The 21,635-nt window shown below is 43.8% G+C and overlaps 1 protein-coding gene across 2 annotated transcripts in view; it reads right to left on the bottom strand.

Annotated features, from left to right (window-relative positions):
• The window catches only part of SLC3A1 (solute carrier family 3 member 1), a 45,832-nt gene that overhangs the window by 18,728 nt on the left and 5,469 nt on the right, over positions 1 to 21,635 (bottom strand). For both annotated transcript variants that reach the window (XM_002912404.4, XM_034659070.1), the window contains 4 exons: positions 14,991 to 15,440; positions 10,522 to 10,701; positions 10,220 to 10,374; positions 5,236 to 5,361 (listed from right to left, as the gene is read on the bottom strand). In XM_002912404.4, coding sequence (XP_002912450.2) covers positions 5,236 to 5,361; positions 10,220 to 10,374; positions 10,522 to 10,701; positions 14,991 to 15,440 — 911 coding nt within the window. The remainder of the gene's footprint in view (positions 1 to 5,235; positions 5,362 to 10,219; positions 10,375 to 10,521; positions 10,702 to 14,990; positions 15,441 to 21,635) is intronic.

Below are 21,635 nucleotides of genomic sequence, written 5' to 3'. Positions count from 1 at the left end.
TGAAATTGCGGGTAAGAGCATGGACTCTGGGTTTGAATCCTGCCTTCTCACTCCCCAGGTGGGGGGCTTTCCCTCTTTAAGCCTCAGCTTCCTTCTCTGTAAAATGGTCCTGCTATCTCCTAAGTTAGGCTTGGTCTGAGCATTAAATGAGATGATCCAGGTAGAGCATTTGGCACGAAGTTAATGGCCAAGAAGTGTGTTGAGGGCAGGTCAGGGGGAAGGTGCAGGTCCGGGTGCGTAAGTGATCCGTGGTGACGGAGAAGAGAGTCTGCACTCCACCAAAGACGTTTAAAACTAACTCCTAGTTAGTAGCTGTGTCTATCACCCTTCACCACACTCCAACCCCAATGAGACAAGGCTGCCCTGACAAGGGGGCTACTCCTAGAACAGATCCCAAAGCAATTCATCTCAATTCTGGGAAACATCAAACACGTATAGTAAAAACAGCCTTAAAACTGAGGGGTCTACAGGAATATATTTAACAAAAGCCATGCAAGACTTGTACACTGAAAGCTACAAAACAGTGTTGAAAGAAATTAAGGACCTAAACAAGTGCAAAGACGTCCTGTGTTCCTGGATCAGAAGACAACACTGTTAAAGTGGCAGTACTCCCCCAACAGATGCCCAAATTCAATGCAATCCCTACTCAAATCCCAGCAGCAGGCTTCTTTGCAGAAATTGACCAGCTGGTCCTAAAATTCATCTGGAATGTATATGATCCAGTAACTCCACTACTGGATATTCACCCGAAGAAAACGAAAGCACTATCAACAAGATACAGGCACCCCTATGTTTATTGCAGCATTATTCACAACAGCCAAGATATGAAAGCAGCCCAAGCGTCTATTGATAGAAGAATCAGTAAGGATGTGGTGTGCACACGCACACACACACACACACACACAGAGGAATATTACTCAGCCATAAAAACTAATGTGATCTTGCCATTTGCATGGTATGGATGGACCTAGCGGGTATCATGCTAAGTGAAATAGGTCAGACAGAGAAAGACAACTACCATCTAATTTCACTTATAGGTGGAACCTAAGAAACAAAACAAATAAACAGGAAATAGATTTTTAAGTACAGAGAACAAACTGGTGGTTGCCAGAGGGGAGGTGGATGGGAAGATGGGTGAGACAGAGGATTAAGGGTACAAGCTTTCAGTTACAAAACAAGACACGGAGGTGAAAGATGCAGCACGGAGAATGCAATCGTTGTATTCTAACAACATTGTATGGTGACAGATGGTGACTACATTCACTGTGGGGAGCACTGAGTAATGTACAGAACTGTCAAACCACTATGTTGTGTACCTGAAATGAATATAGCATTGTATGTCAACAACACTTCAATAAATGATAATGGTACTTGATCACCAAAAGAAATCCAAGTACCCAGAGAGCCAAACAATCCTGAAGGAGGATAAAGTTGTAGGACTCACACTTCCCAATTTCAAAACTTCCTATAAAGCTACGCTAATCCAGGCACTGTGGGATGGGCACAAGAACAGACCTATAGATCGACAGAGCAAAACTGAGTCTAGAAACAAATCTGGACATTTATGGCCAACTGATTTTCAAAAGGGGTCCAAGACAGTTCAATGGGGAAAGAATAATCTTTTTTATTTTTTTTAAAGATTTTATTTATTTATTTATTTATCCATTTATTTATTTAGGGGGCAGGGGGGGCAGGGGGAGAGGAGAGAGAGAACCCTCAAGCAGACTCCTCACTGAGTATAGAGCCTGCCACGGGACTCCATCCCAGGACGCTGAGATCATGACCTGAGCCGAAATCAAGAATTGGTTGCTTCACCAACTGAACCACCCAGGCACCCCTACTATTTTTAAGATTTTATTTATTTGAAAGAGAAAGAGGGTGTGAGCACAAGCAGGGGGAGGGGCAGAGGGAGAGGGAGAAGCAGACTCCCCTCTGAGCAGGGAGCCCAAAGTGGGGCTCCACTCCAGGACCCCAAGATCACAACCCCAGCAGAAACCAAGAGTTGACACTCAACTGACTGTACCACCCAGGCACCCCAATAATAATCTTTTTAAAACACACATAACTGGGGCGCCTGGGTGGCTCAGTCGGTTAAGCCTTCAGCTCAGGTCATGATCCCAGGGTGCAGGGATCGAGTACCTAGTCAGGGTCTCTGCTCCGCAGGGAGTCTGCTTCTCCCTCTGTCCCTCCTCCCACCCGTTCTCTCAATCTCAGTCTGTCTGACAAATAAATAAATAAAATCTTTAAAAAAAAAACCCACACATAACTGGACAGCCACATGCTAAAGAATTAAGTTGGACCCCCTCACACCATTATATATAAAAAGTAATAAAAAAATGGAACAGAGACCTAAAATGTAAATGTTACCATCGTAAACTCAGAGAAGAAAACATAGGAGAAAATCTTCAGGACCTTGGGTTAGGCAACAGTTTTCAGACACTAAAAGCACAAACAACAAAGGAAAAAAATAGATAAATTGGACAATTTAAAACTTGTGCTTCAAGGGACACCATCAAGAAAGTAAAAAGACAGGGGCGCCTGGGTGGCACAGCGGTTAAGCATCTGCCTTCGGCTCAGGGCGTGATCCCGGCGTTATGGGATCGAGTTCCCACATCGGGCTCCTCCGCTATGAGCCTGCTTCTTCCTCTCCCACTCCCCCTGCTTGTGTTCCCTCTCTCGCTGGCTGTCTCTATCTCTGTCGAATAAATAAATAAAATCTTTAAAAAAAAAAAAAGAAAGAAAGTAAAAAGACAACCCACAGAACGGGCGAAAACTGCAAGTCATGTATACAGAATATATAAAAAACTCACAACCAACGACAAAAAAACAGATAACACAATGTTAAAATGGGCAAAGGATTCAAATAGACATTCTTCCAGAAAAGATATAAAAAAATAAACTATAGGGGCGCCTGGGTGGCGTCTGCCTTCGGCTCTGGTTATGATCTCAGGGTCCTGGGATCGAGCCCCACATGGGGCTCCCTGCCTGCTTCTCCTTCTTCCTCCACACTCCCCCCTCCCGTGTTCTCTCTCGCCCCTCCCTCTCTCTCTCTCAAATAAATAAAATCTTTTTTAAAAGTGTAGAAAACAAAAATAAAAATAAGCTATGTAAGCACAAGCAAAGATGCTCGACGTCATTAGCCACCGGGGAACTCAAACCACAGTCAGGTGCGCTCCCCACCCCCAGGGTGACGCTTCTCAAACACACAGACGGTAGCAAGTGTCCCTGAGGCCGTGGGGAGGTCGGAGCCCTCACACACTGCCAGAGGGAATGGAAAAAGGTGCTGCTGATTCAGAAACAGTCGGGCAGTCCCTCAAACTGTTAAACATAGATTATAAAGACAGATACCTATCATGGACATATAGGCAGATACTGTACAACTTCGATTATATGGAATGTCCAGAACAGGCAGGCATGCCCGCAGAGACAGAAGTCGCAGATGCCCGAAGTGGGGGGCGGAGGGGGACAGAAGAGGGCCTGGAGGGTATGGGGCTTCTTTTTGGGGTGAAGAAAATGTTGTGAAATCAGCAGTGATACTGCACAGCCTGTGCAGATACTAAAACCACTGCATTATGCACCTGAAAGGGGTGAATGTCACGGTTATGTGACTTACCCCTCAAGAGAGGTATTATTTGAAAACAACAAGAACAAACCTAAGGGCTGTGGGTGCCCTTAGTGACTCGGAGGTGACGGCCTGCATCCCTCGCCTTTGGCGGACACGGAGAGCTGTGGAAAGGGACCCACGGCTCTCCGTTCTGTTCAGGTCCCCTCCCTACGACCCACCTCAGGGCACAACCCCACTAAGCTCATTCTCGCCCACGGTTACGACAGCAGCAGCACGGCTCATGCTTCCCGTGAACTCGGTGGAGGGCCACCACATGGTGAGAGCCGACAGGAAATGTCCTCTGGGGGCCACGGGGGGGGGTCTTCAGCAGCTCGGCATGTACTCCCTGTGGGATTAGCCCCCACCCCACATTTGGGATCTCATCCCTGACTCTCCCTCACGTCACTCCATGCCCTGGTAGGCTTGCCAGAGAACATACAGGCCGCCCAGCTAAGTTTTCATTTCAGATGAGCAATGAGTAACGTGTCAGTAGAAGTAGGTCCCAAATAACGTCCTGTTCATTGTTCATGTGAAATTAAAATTGCACTGGCGTCTTGCATGTTCACTGGCTAGATCTGGCGACCGTCACTCGAGCCTCCAGGTCATTTCTGAAACACACGAAGCACATTCTCACCTTGAGATCTCTGCACTGGCTCTTCCTTCTGCCTGGAATTCTCTTTCCCCAAATCTCCACAGGGCTCCCCTTCCAACTTCAGGTCTTTGTCCAAATAGGACCTCAACATAGGGATGTCTCCAGACCAACTTCGGCCTGGCACTCCGAGGTCCCTTCCCCTTAGGGACCACCTGACGTGTTATATATTTAGCTGTTAATTGTCTGCCTTCCCCTCAGTTTACAGGAAACTCCTTGAGAGCACAGCTTCTTTTAGTCACTGCTGTACTCCGAGGGCTTAGAGCAGGACCTGGCACGGAGCAGACAATAAGTGATGCTTTTACTGAGTGAATACAAAAGTGCTGAGCACTCGAATCTTCCAAAGAGCCCCTGAGACAATACTGCTGTCAGCCATGTTTCACAGATGAGGGACTGGAGACACAGAAAAGCTAAATACCTCACCCAGGGCCCCACTGTAGCCAGCAGTGCGGCTGGGTCCCGACGCAGGTTCAGATCCCAGAGACCACGCGCTGGCCCACCTGACTATATCGGCTCAATGTCACAGGCAGAAGGGCACCTCTGGGGTGCCTGGGTGGCTCGGTCGTTAAGCGTCTGCCTTCGGCTCAGGGCGTGATCCCGGCGTTCTGGGATCGAGCCCCGTATCAGGCTCCTTCTCTGGGAGCCTGGTTCTTCCTCTCCCACTCCCCCTGCTTGTGTTTCCTCTCTTGCTGGCTGTCTCTCTCTCTCTCAAATAAATGAATAAAATCTTGGAAAAAAAAAAAGGGCACCTCAGAGCGAAGGTACCAGGTATTTCTGCCTCCCTCCCCGGTCACTTGTTCTGGGTGAGAGGGAGGAAGGAACCACCAACATGTCTGAGGGTCTGTATTTGCATCAGACTCCATAATCCCGGAGTTCAATCATAGTACTTGGCTTTGCCTGAACCCTTCTTGTTCAACATCAAGTGTACCAAATAACGACTTAAACACCGTGCAGTGAAGTCTGTGTGGGTATCTATACTCACTTTTATTTCTTCTTGAACATCAAGATTGTAGAAGTTTAAATCCGGTTGTTCTCTCAAAAACTGGTGGAAATAACACTGGTTTCGTACTTCGTCAAAGTGCCAACTGGAGTTTCCGTATACACTTAACTAGCAAACAGAAAACAGCAAATCACTTACTTAGCATTCCTATAATGGCACTGCCCACAAAGAAATGATCGTTATCATCCTGTCCCTGTGCAGGCTGAGTGCACAAATCCTCAGAATCTTCCTTCTAGGGAGAGCACTAGATAAATTAATTCCTTAAAATGCCACCCGCTGGCCTAGTGCTGTGCAAAGGTGGTTGGGATAGATTTGTAGAGTAGATAGAAGCTGTTCAGGACAATCACAACGGCAAACCGATGCTCTCAAACGCAGAACAAGGCCAAGGTAAAGAGCAGACATTTCTAACATATTTTCTTGAACGTTCTATCCAGGCTCTGGACTCTTGTTTGCGCAGTGATACAAATGATGGTCATTTGGGGAGAAAGACACATTCCATTGGTCTTGGAGTTTGAATCTACACAGGGGGAATATTTAAACCATATCCTCACAAAATTATTAGAATCATTCCTTAAAAACCCTACTAGCCCTCAGGAATAAGAGAAATCTAGCAACTTCAAGTGTTGGTGCCCAGCAGCGTTTGACACGGATGCTGACTTCCTGTTTCGAGGAGCGCTCCCATCTGTGACTCCAGAGCGTGACTCTCCTACACCTCTCACCCCTTCTTAATCTACGTGGTTCCTTCAGTGTGACAGTTCCTCAGGGCTCTAGCTTGGGCTTTGGCTCATTTCATGTTAAAAAGAACATCTGGGCAACATTTAAACACTAAGGGATTTTACATAAATCTTTTTAATGGGAATATCCCATCATGCCAGGTCCACATCACCATGGTGACAATGGACTAAAGCTAAGTCGCAGCTGCTGCCTTCAAGGAAACACACCCTCACCAGCACACCTCACGGTCCACCCTGACACGAACCAGGATAGTCACGGTATGTATGACCGAGAAAAGATGGGTATCCGGGAAAAAAAAAAAAAAAGAAAAGGCCACCAATCAATTTCAAAGGCACAAACAATCCAAAAGAAAACTGAGGAAAGAAACCATGAACAGATGTTTCGCAAAAATGGAAACTCAAGTGAATAAATGTATGAAGAAATGTTCAACGTCATTAGTAATTAAATAAATCTTCACTAATAGCTATGAATGTAAAATTAAGACCTCAATGTGATACCAATTTATGTTCACTTGGTAAAAATTACCAAGTGTGGAAGTACCAGTAAATGAAGGATAATATGTATTTTTTATACTGCTGAAGGGGATACAACTTGGTATGACCACTCTGACAATCACTTTGGTATTATCTTGCATCATGGAGCATTCGGTATCAGACACCCAGCAATTTCACTGCTAGTCATTTGCCTTCAAGAAGCTCTTGTACCTGCACCCCAGGAGAAATCGATGAATGAGAATGTTTGCCATGGCATCATTAGTAATAGTAAATATATATATAAAATAACCACCTAGAAACAGGCCAACTGCCCATCAGTGGAAGAGTACGTAAGTAATCATGGCATGTGCACACAGTGAAATAGTACATAACAATGAAAATATATAAACCACACCTACAGGAACCTACCTGAATGAATATATTTTTTAAAGATTTTATTTAATTTATTTGATACAGAGAGAGAGAGAGCACAAGCAGGGGGAGCGGCAGGTGGAGGCAGAAGGAGAAGCAGGCTCCCTGCAGAGCAGGGAGCCTGATGCAGGGTTCGATCCCAGGACCCTCGGATCATGACCTGAGCCAAAGGCAGATGTTTAACCCACTGAGCCGTCCAGGTGCCCTGTACGTGAATGAATATTAAAAACAGAGAAAAAGCTAGTTGCAGGAGACTTCCATGTAGCAGGACATTTATCATAGAGTCTAAAACAGGAGAAACTAAATGAAAAATATTTTGAAAATATGTAGCATATGTAGGAAAAACAAAAGCAAAAAAAAAAAAAAAAGAAGAAGAAAAGAAAAAAGTAAGGACTTGGAAAACCCCCAAATTCAAGATAATGGTTACATCTAAGAGGAGGCATGGGGAGGAACAGGGAGGAGCACACAGGTGGTTTCAACAGCCTTGGTAACGTTCAAGTTCTTAATTTGGGGATAGGTTCACTGATGTTCACTATATTATCACCTCCCCTAGCTTAGATACATATTACATATATTTTCTAACAGTTTTATTCAGTGAATAGGGTACACTGCACATGTTTAAAGTGTACAATTTGATCAGTTTTGACCTTTATGTTCATGAACCTCTCACCATGATCAAATAGTGAGCATATCTATGCTTTGTGGCCCCTAACCCCACTCTCCCACTCCTCCTCATCTCCTTCACATCCCTTAGTAACTAATCAGCTTCCTGTCACTGCAGATGAATTTGCATTTTCTAGAATTTCATGTAAGTGGAATAGTAGGTACTCTACTGTCTGGCTTCTTTCCCTCCACATAGTTTTTTTGAGATTCGTCCATGATGTTACCAGTTATCAATAGTTCATTCCTTTGGGGCACCTGGGTGGCTCAGTCGGTTAAGCGTCTGCTGTCAGCTCAAGTCGTGATCCCAGGGTCCTGGGACCGAGCCCCACATCGGGCTCCCTGCTCAGTGGGGAGTCTGCTTCTCCCTCTCCCACTCCCGCTGCTCATGCTTTCTCTCTCTCAAATAAATAAATAAAAATACTTGAAAAAAATAGTTCATTCGTTTTATGGCTGAGTAGTATTCCATTGTATGGTTATACACAAGATGTTTATACATCTGTCATATATTATATATCTTTGTACATACCAACTATTATACTAAAAAAGAAAAAAACCTACAATGTTGGCTATAGTGGAGAACAGATGGAAGGATGGAAACTAGATGCCAAAAGAGGAGGCTGTTACAGTCCTATGGGCAAGAGGTGATATGTTTCAAGTATGGGCGGCATTTTTTTAAAGATTTTATCTAATTATTTGAGAGAGAGAGCATGAGCAGGGGGAGGGGCAGAGGGACATGGACAAGCTGACTCCTTGTTAAGCACAGAGCCCAACACAGGGTTCGATCCCACGACTCTGAGGTCACGACCTGAGCTGATATCAAGAGTTGGACACTTAACCAAATGAGCCACCCAGGTGCCGCGGGGTGGCAATTTTTAAAAGCAGACGATGCAGCTGGACTGTGCGGTCATTAGCCCTTGCATTTACCAGCTGTGTGACCGAGGGCCCGGTGCTTAACGCTGTCCTTCTAAAAAACAGGAACTAAAATCTAACTCACAGGATTGCAGGATGGATTAAATGAATGAATGAATATGACACACTTAGCACAAAACCTGGCACACAGGAAGCGTTTTAGTAAATGTTCGCTAATATCGTGCTCATTAGCAAGTGTGCAGACTGGGGAAAAGAAAAATTAAGGTGCTAAAACTGCCAGCACTGCTGATGACCTGTTTACCAGGCTGCGCACTAGGACTATTCATTAAAGTGCAGGTATAATGTTGATTCTGAGTGCCTGTGGTTCATCTAAAAGTTGATGGCTAGGAGCCAGCCTCTTTAAGTGTTTTTGGAGAAGGTCAGGAAGACAGGAGGAGGGTGTGGAGAGTGGAGATCCAGATGATGGAGGGTGAAAGGCTCTGCAGAAAGCAGGAGAGATGGGGACCAGAGCAGGTGGAGGGACCAGCCTGAGACAGGGGTAGAGTAAAAACAAGACATACAGGGGTGCCTGGGTGGCTCAGTCAGTTAAGGGTCTGCTGACCCCAGGGTCCTGGGATCAAGCCCCACATCGGGCTCCCTGCTCAAACAGGGAGCCTGCTTCTTCCTCTGCCTGCCGCTCCCCCTGCTTGTGCTGTCTTTCTCTCTGTCAACTAAATAAATAAAATCTTAAAAAAAAAAAAAGACATACAATTAAATCTGAATTTCAAGTTAACAATGCATATTTTTTAGTATAAGTATGTCCCAAGCAATATTTTATACTAAAAAACTATGAATTGTTTATCTAAAATTCAGAAGTCGTTGGGCTTCCTGGATTTTTATCTGTAAGTTTAGAAACCCCAGACAAGACTGACCTGGCCTCGGCCGTAGAAGAAGTGAGTAGGAAGAAGGTGGGTAGAGGAGAGGCAGGGTTGGGGTGCCTGGGTGGCATAGTCAGTTGAGCATCCGACTCTTGGTTTTAGCTGAGGTTGTGACCTCAGAGTCGTAAGATTGAGCCTGGCATCAGGCTCCGCACTGGGTGCAGAGTCTGCTTGGGATTCTCTTTTCCTTTCCCTCTGATCCTTTCCCTGCCCTCTTTCTCTCTCTCTCTCTCTCTCTGATTAAATAAATCTTAAAAAGAAAAAAAAAGCAGAGGCAGGTTCGATGACTTCAGCTCTCCCTTTGAAGCAGAATTTGCTGCTGAGAACGGTAAGATGGGGAGATGGCAGGTAGAATGTTTGAGAAGAGGGAAGGGCTGCATAATATAATCCCCAAGAAGACTGGGTGGCTCAGTTCATGTGGGGACAGTGGATGTGCGATGTCTCCGAAGGCAGAGGTACCAAGGTCTGGGCAAAGAGAAAGGGGATGTGCAGGTTTATTTACGGCTCGGGTTTTATTGGACAGGGAGTCACAACATCAGAAAGGCAAAGGGGTCTGGAGAACAAATAGCAAGACAGCTACCAACCTAAGGGGACACTGAGTCTACGTAGGGCAGAGTGGGAAGTGAGGGAAGGAGAGGCTACTAGAAAGTATAGGTTTTAATTTGCTAAAATACATCCATTCTACAATGAAATAAAAAATCCAAATCCAAATGATTAGGATGCTTGGGGAGCTTATTTCTACTTCTTCGGGAAACTTTCCTCTTCCCCAAAACTATACCCATTTATTTTTTCCTTAGAAGGCCTTTATAAATAACCAGTTTAATCACTGAAGATCTGCCCATGTTCCTTTTGTAAATCAGACAAGTTGGTACTTACCCAGTTGTTGGGTGGTATGGTTGTGCCATTTTCATGCGTACAGTCATGCCAGATGTAATAATCAGTATATTTCCCTGTCCGGTTCCTACTCAGTTGAAACCAAGCATGTTTATCACTGGTGTGGTTTGGTATGAAATCAATTATTAATTTTAAACCTGACGAGTGAAAGTATTTCAAATGTTAGGAAGAAATTATTTTAGAATAATACACATCAGATAAGGAAAAAATGCCTTAAGTAAGCATTTGGAGAACGCTTTTCTCAACCCCTACCTCCCTTCCCACCTCCCTGCCACTCAGTTTACCTTTATCATGTATGGCTGCAAGCAGATTCTCAAAATCTTCCATCGTTCCAAACATAGGATCAATTTCTCTGAAATCTTCAACACCATGTCGGAAATCTTTAAGGGATGATTTATAAAATGAAGTAATCCAAATGGTTTTTATATTTAGAGTTGTGATGTAGTCCAGTTTCTCTTGAATACCTAAAGAAAGAATTCAAGGCCATGAAAAATAAAATTGGGTTTTTTTAGTTTAAGGATTAAAAATAAAACCAACATGCCTAAAATAGAAATATTTATATTGAAACAAATATTTGGAATTTTGTAGAATTTGAGTGAAATTCAAATAGAAAGGTCTAGTTCTACAAGTAGCACCAAATGGGTCTTCTGGCAATAACCTTTGGCCTTTAACATAAATGTAAAAACATCTATGTGTGCGTTGTTCATATTTTACATGTAACGCTAAGGCTATACGGGCACCTAGGTGGCTCAGTTGGTTAAGCATCTGACCCTTGAACTCTGCTCAGGTCTTGATCTTGGGGGTCATGAGTTCAAGCCTGACACTGGACTCCACAATATAGAGCCTACTTTAAAGAAATCAATAAAAAAAAATAAACCAAAGGGGGGCGCCTGGGTGGCACAGCAGTTAAGCATCTGCCTTCGGCTCAGGTCATGATCCCAGGGTCCTGGGATGGAGCCCCACAGCGGGCTCCCTGCTCAGCGGGGAGTCTGCTTCTCCCTCTCCCTCTGCTGCTCCCCTTGCTTGTGTGCACTCTCTCTCTCAAATAAATAAACAAATAAATAAATAAAATATTTTAAATAAATAAATAAAATAAAACCAGGGCTACAGTATTAATTTATCCTACACATGGTTTTTGAGCACCTAATCTAGGCCGGGTACTGGGCTAAGTGCCACAAAGAAGAGTAACACATGGTCTAGGCTGCACTATCCAGCATGACAGCCACTGGCCCCGCGTGGCCATTGTTGAGCACTTGCAATGTGACCGGTGTGAACGGAGATGTACTATAAACGTGAAACACTCACTGGATTCTGAAGAACGTAAGTACGTACAATACCTCATTAATACTTTCATGTTGGTTATATGTTGGAATGATATGTTGGCTTAAACAAAGCACTTTATTTTTTTTTAAGATTTGTATTTATTTCTTTGAGAGAGAGAGAGAGAGAGAGAGAGCACAAGCAAGGGGAGAGGCAAGGGAGAGGGACAAGCAGACTCCCCACCAAGCAGGGAGCCTGATGCAGGGCTTGATCTCAGGACCCTGAGATCATGACCTAAGACAAAGGCAGATGCTTAACTGACTGAGCCACCCAGGTACCCCTTAAATGAAATACTTTAAATGAATATCATTAAAATGGATTTTAAATTAAAATTAATTTTTTTAAAAGATTTTCTTTGTAAGTAATCTCCACACCCAACGTGGGGCTGGAACTCACAACCCCAAGATCAAGAGTTGCACGCTCCACCGACTGAGCTAGCCAGGTGCCCCTAAAATTAAATGAATTTCTCATCTTTTTCCTTTTCACTTGTTTGAATGTGGCTCCTAGAGAATTTACAATTACCTATGTGGTTCACATTCTATTTCCTTTGGACAATGCTGAAGCCAAGAATTTATACAGAAGAGAATTCTAGATTTGGCTGGGTAGAGACACAGGAATGAAACTCTTTGTACTTGGAAACTTGTAGGATCATTAGCAGATAGCATGTTTTTTGTGTGGTTCCAGTTCAGAGTCCTAAATGCAGATCAGAGACTTGGGTCTAGTATTCGATCTCCAGTAACTTTCTGTGGGACCCCTGTGAGCCTTCCCACAGCAAGCTGGAGGTCACTGAGGCCAAAGCAGAAAGCCTCCTGACTCCTGGCACTGGGGCTCCTCCCCTATAATCAGCTGCTTGTTTTTATCCTCCTTGTACCTCAGCTCCCCCATTACAGGTGTCTGTGAGACCTCCAAGACTGTTTACAGCCAACAGAAGGATTTTGATTTAAATCAGAACAACAATACAATGTATCTTAAGAATTAGTGCAAAGGAACAGGATGTTAAAAACAAAGGGTCTGGAGAGACACAAAGTAAACAAGGCATCCCAGGCCTCCAAGGGGCAGAAGGCAATCACCAAAAACAAACTGAAACCCGGAATGGTTCCTTCAAATAAGAACAAACAGATCCCCTCCACCTCAAGGACAAAGACCTATTGATTACAGGAAATAGCTAGGTCTTCCAGGCAAAGTTACTGGAAAGGACAAATGTAGGAGCTGATGAGACCCTGCCCTGTGCATGGGAATCTGGGGTATATCAGAAGGAGATTATGAAGGGAGGGCAGGAAGTGGGGAGTTTGTCTTGGGGTTTGGGGTTTTAGCTCTATTCTGTCAAAACATCACTTTTGCTAAGCCTTTACTACACAGAGGTGGCAGGGGCTCGGGCCACGCCGTCAGGGGGGTGTGCAAGGGAAGGCACCCAGACAGCTTACAAGGCACTATCGGAAGGTGCTGGAAGTAGTCCAGAGCCCCGCAGGAGCTCTGGGAAGGGGAGTGCATGCTCTGAGTGGGAGGCTAAGTACAGATTAATGCAGAAAACGTGTTTCAACTGCACCTTGAAGGACAGATAACATTTCAACTGGTGAAGACGCAGGGAGACACGAAAAAAAGAAACTGATATGAGCGTGAAAAGAAGCCTTTTATTATGAAGGACAGTTGGAGATTTTAAGTTCCTATTTGTAACATTTTAAAGTGAGATTAAACTCATCCCCAGGTCCCACACTCTATTAAATCAATGTTTTATTTTTTTCAAACTAAGTATTTTTATCAAAAATTGCCTTGTTATTTTGTTTCTTATAGTTACCCTGAACTAGGGAGACCATACCAATCACATTGCCCAGGATAGTTTCAGCTCATGCTTGCAGTCTGGCAAAATTTTAGTTTTAAAAGTGTCCTGGAGGGGCGCCTGGGTGGCACAGAGGTTAAGCGTCTGCCTTCAGCTCAGGGCGTGATCCCGGCGTTGTGGGATAGAGCCCCACATCGGGATCCTCTGCTATGAGCCTGCTTCTTCCTCTCCCCCTCCCCTGCTTGTGTTCCCTCTCTCGCTGGCTGTCTCTATCTCTGTCGAATAAATAAATAAAAAATCTTTAAAAAAAATATTAAAAAAAAAAAAAAAGTGTCCTGGGCGGGGAGCACCTGGGTGGCTCAGTCAGTTAAGTGTCCAACTTCTGATTCCAGCTCAGGTCACGATCTCAGGGTGGTGAGATTGAACCCCTCATGGCGCAGAGCCTGCTTAGATTTTCGCTCTCCCTCTCCCTCTGCCCTTCCCCTCCCTCTGTCCCTCTGAAGGAAAGAAAGAAAGAGAGAGAGAGAGAGAGAGAAGAAAGAAAGAAAGAAAGAAAGAAAGAAAGAAAGAAAGAAAGAAAGAAAGAAAAGAAGAAAAGAAAAGAAAAGAAAAGAAAAGTAAGTAAGTGTCCTGGGGGCACCTGACTGGCTCAGTCAGAAGAGTATGCGGCTCTTGATCTCAGGGTTGTGGGTTCGAGCCACACCTTGGGTGTGGAGATTACTTAATAAAATCTTTTAAAAAAAAAAAATGTCCTGGTTTGAGCAATAAAGTGTAAGGCTATTCTACACATTACTCACTTGGAAATTATTGGCGTAATTTTTAAAAAGTAATTTTTTACTTTGTGCTTCATTTTGTTTTTACTAATGGAGATATTATTTTAAATAATCCTAAATTCACGTAATGTCCGACACACCCTGCTAATGCCCTTTTCCCTTTCATCTCTCAGGATTTAAACTTTAAAGCTCAGCCTATATAACTTTTAAAGATAGTACTTCACTTTTTCCTACGCTTTATGCGCTAATAAGAAACGTCCAGCCAGATTACCACACTAGCTCCTACGGATACTGGGAAAGTAATTCTAAAGCGCCACTCTGAAGACATTAGCTAGAAGGTGCACAGAGGCAGGAAGCAATTGAGAAAGAAATCTACTCCATGTCAGAAGTTAGAATTGATTAGTTAAGCATATGTACTTAGTGGGCAATAAATGAAACAACGTGTTGGGGGCTCAAAGGCCTCCAGTAATCAGCCTTTTGTCATGTGAAGAACTGCTGGGTTGTACTGAATGGCTTTTCAAATACCATAAACAGGGGCGCCTGAGTGGCGCAGTTGTTAAGCCTCTGCCTTCGGCTCAGGGCGTGATCCCAGCGTTATGGGATCGAGGCCCACGTCAGGCTTCTCCGCTAGGAGACTGCTTCTTCCTCTCCCACTCCCCCTGCTTGTGTTCCCTCTCTCGCTGGCTGTCTGTCAAATAAATCAATAAAATCTTTAAAAACAAAGCAAAACCAAAAAACAAATACCACAAACAAGGAGACACTCAGTGTGACCAGTCACAATGGAATGTGCTTAGGGCACAAACCACACACAATTCGGTTTTGAGGATTGAGAGCCATAAAGCAACCTCATCCGGGCCCCACCCGAATCCCGGCGGGCACTCACCTCTCAGGTCTCCGTTCCCATCCTGGTCACTGTCCTTGAAGGATCTCGGGTAGATCTGGTACATGGGCCCTGCCTGCCACCAGTCCAGGCACTTGGGCGAGACGGCAATGATGGCTATGGTGGCCGCGGTGAGCACAAGCACCGAGGCCACCGTGAGCCAGAAGAGCACCTCCCGGGGCACCCGGTAGCGGGCCTGGTGGGAGAACTGGAACAGCACCTCCTTGGGCATGCCCGCGTACGGCCGGGCGCCCTGCAGGGTGGGCTCCGCGGGGCCTGCGATGGTCACCACGCTGTCCGGCGGGCTGCCCGGGGCCAGCTCCTTCTCCAGGATGTCTTCGTTCTGCACAAACCCGTTGTTTGTCTGGCATCCCCGCAGACTCATTCCAATGGAGTCTCTCTTGCCTTTATCCTCAGCCATGTCCCACCGGCCGATCCCTTCAGCGTACCTTCCTGCAATAACAAAGGTGGCGAGGCGGCCCGGCTGAAATGCTTGGTGGTGTTAATGAGCTTTCATGGTTTATAAATAAACCTGGCTGGACAAAGTCCAGCCAAACAAGAAAGGGTAAAGGTAAAAGGGATTTTAAAAAGTTCTCTGTACATCAGCCCTTGAGGCTGTTGTGGCTGCAGTTCCAACACGGAGGGAATCAGACCCGGATTGGGACAGGGGGATAGAGGAGGAGAAACTGGAAGAGGAGGCAGGGTTCCACAGCAATTCAAGATGCTGCTCGACTGAGTGCACCCGTGTTCACAGCGGCATTATTCACAATAGCCAAAAGGTGGAAACAGGCCAAGTGTCCAAGAGATGAATGGACGAAATGTGATCTAGACATACAATGGAATATTACTTAGCTGTGAAAAGGAAGGAAAGCCTGTTGTAGGCTACACCATGGATGGACCTTGAAGACACTATGCTCAGGGAAAGAAGCCAGTTACAAAAGGACAGAGAGTGTACAATTCCATTTCTATCAGGCCCTGGAGACTAATTCATGGAGACAGAGAGTAGAAGGGTGGTTATTGGGGGTTAGGAGGAAGAGAGAAATGGGGAGTCATTGGTCACTGGGTACAGAGCCTCCATTTGGGAGGATGAAAAAGTTCTGGAGCTGGATGGTGGGGACGGTCGCACAACAATGTAAATGTGCTTAATGCCTCTGAATTGTATACTTGAATAAAGTGGTAAAGTTTATGTTATGCGTATTTTACCACAATAAAAAAAAAACAGCGTAGACATGTTTGTTTTAGCTAGGTTCGAGAAAAAGAGACAAATAACTGCATTTTGCAGGGGGCAACAGGCTCTTCTTTATGTCTTGTTTTGAAGGTCTGTCTTCTTCCTACAAATCCAAGAGGAAGAATGTCTGGAGGCAGGGAACAACATTTTGTTATGGAAGCTAACTTCATTTTATCTCAGTTCAGGCCAACTGTATAAATAACCACTTGTACACTCTGTTGGACCCCAGGTGCCTTCAGTCTTGTTCTCTGTTTCTCACCTTCCATTCCTGAAAGCACTTTCTGAGTCTGGAGGAGGGGAGATGGGGAGACAGGATTCCATGTCTTGCAAGTTCAAGTGCTTAACTATAGGTAAATATAACTGCACTTAATACCTCCATTTCAGAGTCGATCATGGGCGCCTGGGGGGCTCAGTCAGTTAAGCGGCCAACTCCTTATTTTGCTCAGGTCATGATCTCAGAGTTGTGGAATCGAGCCCGGGGTTGAGTCCCACGCTCAGCACAGAATCTGCTTGAGAGTCTCCCTCTGCCCCTCCCCCCAACTCATGCTCGCTCACTCTCTAAAACAAATAAGTAAAATCTTTTATTTTATTTTATTTATTTATTTATCAGAGAGGGAGAGAGAGAGAGAGCACAAGCAGGGGGAGCGGCAGGCAGAAGGAGAAGCAGGCTCTTCACTGAGCAAGGAGCCTGATGCAGGACTTGATCCCAGGACCCTGGGACCATGACCTGAGCCGAAGGCAGGCACTTAACCAACTGAGCCACCCAGGCGTCCCTAAAACAAATAAGTAAAATCTAAAAAAAAAAAAAAAAAAAAAAAGTTGTTTAATCATTGACATGTGTAAAACACAACATTTGCAACCTTGAGGAAACTTCATTAAATTTAGGTGTGCTTTCCTAGAAGATTCTGCGAGCCTTCCAATATATATATATATGAAATTTCATGATATCAATTAAAAATACATCAGTAGAAAACTCGGGAAAAATATAAAGACATTTCACACAAATCGACTCACTAATATCAGAGAAACAAATAGCATTTTCAATCACACTGGCAAAGAACTTCTAAAAGATAATAGTGCTGGCAAGTGTCTAGTGTAAATTAACATCCTAATTCTAGAAAGTAATTTGGCAATGTGTATCATGAGTTCTAACATTTTCAGAGTAATAAATGAAGCCAGATCTATCAGATTTCAAAATAAAAACTCCAGTAAAATAAGGAGTTGGTATGAAAGAAGGGACAGGTCAAATGATCGATTGAGCAGACTGGAGTCACTAATACCAGATTCCTATTCAGAAGGGAATTTAGAATATGAAAAGGCAACATTTCAAATCAGGAAAAGAAAGACTATTTTGTAAGTGATCTTGGACAACTAGCCAGCTATTTGAAAAAGAAAGCAAAACCATATAGCTTTCCTTATTCCTTACATCAAAATAAGTTCTAGGGGCGCCTGGGTGGCTCAGTCAGTTAAGCATCTGCCTTTGGCTCGGGTCATGATCTCAGGGTCCTGGGATCAAGGCCCACATTGGGCTCCCTGCTCAGCAGAGAACCTGCTTTTCCCTCTGCCTCTGTCCCTTCCCCCACTTGCATTCTCTCTCTCTCTCAAATAAATAAATAAATCTTTACAAAAATAAAAATAAAAACAGAACAATCCACAAAGATAAAAGGCAAATGGCACACACATATGACAAGCTGATTTCCATAATACAGAAACGGACCATACGAACTGACACCAAAACATAGAAAAATGGTCAAAGGATATAAGCAGTTGACAGAAAAAAAAATACAAGTAGTTAGTGAACAAAAAATGTAAATTTCACCTAAAATTAAATAAGTAGATACAAAAATTAAAAAGATACACTATTTTTAAACTATCATTTTGGCAAAAATGAAAGACCTTGATAATACCCAGCCTCTGAAAATATATAGGGAACCAGCCCTCATGCACTCACGCACAAGTACAGCAACCTTTGTGCAGAACAATTTGGGCGTATATGTCAAAATTAGAAATTGCGTAACCTTTGGGCACCTGGGTGGCTCAGTCAGTTGAGCCTGAACCCACATGGTTTCGGGGTCCTGGGATGGAGCACCATGTTAGGCTCCCTGCTTAGGAGCCTACTTGTTCCTCTCCCTCTGCCACTCCTTCTGCTTGTGCTCTGTCAAATAAATGAATAAAAACTTTAAAAAAAGAAGAAAGAAAGAAAGAAAGAAAGAAAGAAAGAAAGAAAGAAAGAAAGAAAGAAAGAAAGAAAGAAAGAAAGAAAGAAAGAACGAGAGAGCGAGAGAGAAAGAAAGAGAAAGAAAGAAAGAAAGAAAGAAAGAAAGAAAGAAAGAAAGAAAAAGAAATTATATAACCTTGACTTGGAAATTACACTGCTGAAACCTTACCTTGAATATGGAACCAAGAAGATATATGCACAAGGATGTACACTGCAACAAAATTGGAGATAATCTAAATATACAGCACTAGAGAATAATTTAAATAAATTATGGCATAGGGGCATCTGGGTGGCTCAGTCGGTTAAGCATCCGCCTTCATTCGGGTCATGATTCCAGGGCCCTGGGATCAAGCCCCATGTCAGGCTCTCTGCTCTGCAGGAGCCTGAGTCTCCCTCAGCCTGCTGCTCCCCCCTGCTCGTATTTTCTCTCTGTCAAATGAATAAATAAAATCTTAAAAAAAAAAAGGTGATTTCTCCTAGCAACAGCCACCCAAAATTCATAAACACTCCATACTCATATCTAAAGGAAAGAGAAAAAAGCAAACTTTAAGAAGCGGAAAGAAAACAGAAAAGAATTCAATGACCCAATACCAAAACACTGGACAGAAGAGGCAGTTGGCAGTAATCTAGACAAGATACCCAGAAAGGTAAGAATTTCAAGTACAAAAGTATCAGTATTACTTACTTTCAAGGAGATTTTTAAATGAAATATCGATTGCAGAAAACCAAACACCCTACTGTTACAACTTTTAAATGTGAATAAGGAACAGGCTGACCGACTAAGGAAGCTTTCAGAGGCTACACGGATAATCAGGACCAAGAATCAGAGATCATGAAGATAAACTTGTTCTGTAAATTCAAATCCCATGTGACTTACATAATCATGCTAATAAAACACAGAAGAAATATCTAGAAAACAGGAGATGGAATATTGGGGAATCCCACAAGATCCAGAAACACCCTGTGAGTAAACAAAGAAACAAACCTACAGAAGTAGTAATAAGTGGGGAAAAATATATAGATAGAATGCATTTTAAAGCCATCATATCATAAAGACATCCACTCAGCAGCAAACCCACCGAAGTGACATGCAACATATAACCTGTCAGGTTTGTGAACATTTGAAAGAGAAGAACGATTTTGCATATTGCATTCACCTATTTATAGCCTCTGTGAACTGAGGGTGGGACCTGCTGCAAAGTTACCTCTAAGATCCTAGCCTCTGGCTCAGTGCCTGGGACGTTATCAAATGAATAAAAGAATAGTCCCTTAAAGACGGAGACACGGAACTCTATGCTGAAGGAGGAGGAGGAAGAGGGAGGGAAAAAGTGGAAAGTACATTCTGCACAGAAATGGAGATTTTTATCACCTGGCCAAATGTTCCTGCCGTGGTACAGTTTAATGAGTGAGGTATGAAGTCAGAGGAAGTGAGAGGCAATCACGCCTCCCCCGCGTGCTCGTGGATCTTGGACCCATCGCCCGCTTAGCTAAGGCCTCTGCTACCTCAACTGTAACATTTAACTTGGTTATAAATGATGGTCAGAGTAAAATGCTTTTTTTTAAACAGTTCTAATTAGAAGGAAACAAAAAATGGATTTATCCCGCTAGGAATAATGAAACTTACATCAGTGAAACTTACGTCACTACTGAAATCAAAGGAGACTCTTTAAACATGTTTTTTGCTGCAAGTTAGACTATTTTAAAACATTTTTATGACCAAATATAACTGCAAATGGCAAAAGAAACGTGAACAGAATATGAGAGTGTGACAAATGTCACAACAAAGCCTTACTATGTTTCATATACAAAGAATTAATGCAAACATACAAATCAATAGCTAAATTACATTCAGTAAGAGATTAAAAGAGGTTGTAAATTATAGATAAGAAATTAACATCACATGAAAGTCTTTGCATAAAAGTCCTTTCTTGATGGAATTAAAGAAATATAAATTAAAACAGTTACAGTACATGATGCATGAATTGCATCCCTGTACACGTGCCTTTTGCCCCACCATTTCTTAGACCCTTAACATACACACTGAGCCTGGACTTGGACATGGGGCTTGCTTTGGCCAATGGGACAATAACAAACTACACAAAAAGCAGCTTTAAAAATTGCTTGTGCATTCCTGCTCCTCTTTCAGACCTCTGCCATCACCATGAGATTATGCCCAGGCTGGCCCGCTGAAGGGTAAAGGAGGGAGGTGGGAGATGTGTGAAGGAGTGTGGGGTCTGCCCATTTAGGGTCTCTAGACCGGCCAGGACCCAGGCAGCCGGCCAACTGAGCACAGATGCTTGGGCAAGCTCAGCCGGGATCAGTGGAGTCCACCTAGTCCAGTTCAGCCAAACTGCTCATCAACTGTTGTGTCATGAAAATTAATGAACGGTTGGGTTACTGTTTGGTTCTGGCCTTTGAAAAACGTCTTTACTGAAGGGTAATGGACATACAATAAACCGCACTCATTTAAAGTATATAATTTGGTAAGTTTTAACATGTGTACGCACCCCTGAAACCATCACCACGATCAGAATAATGAACACGTCCATCACCTGCGTAACTGACCGGTGGTCTTCCAAAGTGGCTGTACTATTTTGCATTCCCCCAGCAATGAAGAGAGTTCTTGCTCTATTCCTTACCAACATGTAGTGTTGTTCTGTTCTAGAAGTTAAGGGAAGAGTGGGATCTCGAGGTTGTATAGCACATTCCTTCTTACCTCTAAGTAGAATCCCATTGTATGAACGTACCTTTGTTTATAATTGAACACTTGGGGGGCGCCTGGGTGGCCCAGTCAGTTAAATGTCTGCCTGTGGCTCAGGTCATGATCCCAGGGTCTTGGGATCCAGCCCCGCATCGGGCTCCCTGCTCAGTGGGGAGTCTGCTTCTCCCTCTCCTGCTGCCCTTCCCCCTGCTCATGCACTCGCTCTCTCTCTCTCAAATAAGTAATAAATAAAATCTTATAACTGAACACTTGGGGGTTTGTTTTTCCAGTTTTTTACTATGATAAATAAAACTGCTATGAACAATTACATACAGGTCTTTGTAAGGCTATGGCTTTTCTTCTGGGTAAATACCTAGGAGCAGGATGGCTGGATCATATGGGAGGTATATGTTTAACCTTTTAAGGAACTACCAAACTGTCTTAGAAAGTGGCTGCAGCATTTTATATTACCCTTAGCAGCATGAGAGCCCCAGTTCCCGC

This window comes from Ailuropoda melanoleuca, chromosome 4 (genome assembly GCF_002007445.2).
Source record: "Ailuropoda melanoleuca isolate Jingjing chromosome 4, ASM200744v2, whole genome shotgun sequence".
NCBI classification, from domain to species: domain Eukaryota; kingdom Metazoa; phylum Chordata; class Mammalia; order Carnivora; family Ursidae; genus Ailuropoda; species Ailuropoda melanoleuca.
Note: the sequence above shows the minus strand (reverse complement) of the source record. Positions and strands in the feature narration are given on the sequence as shown.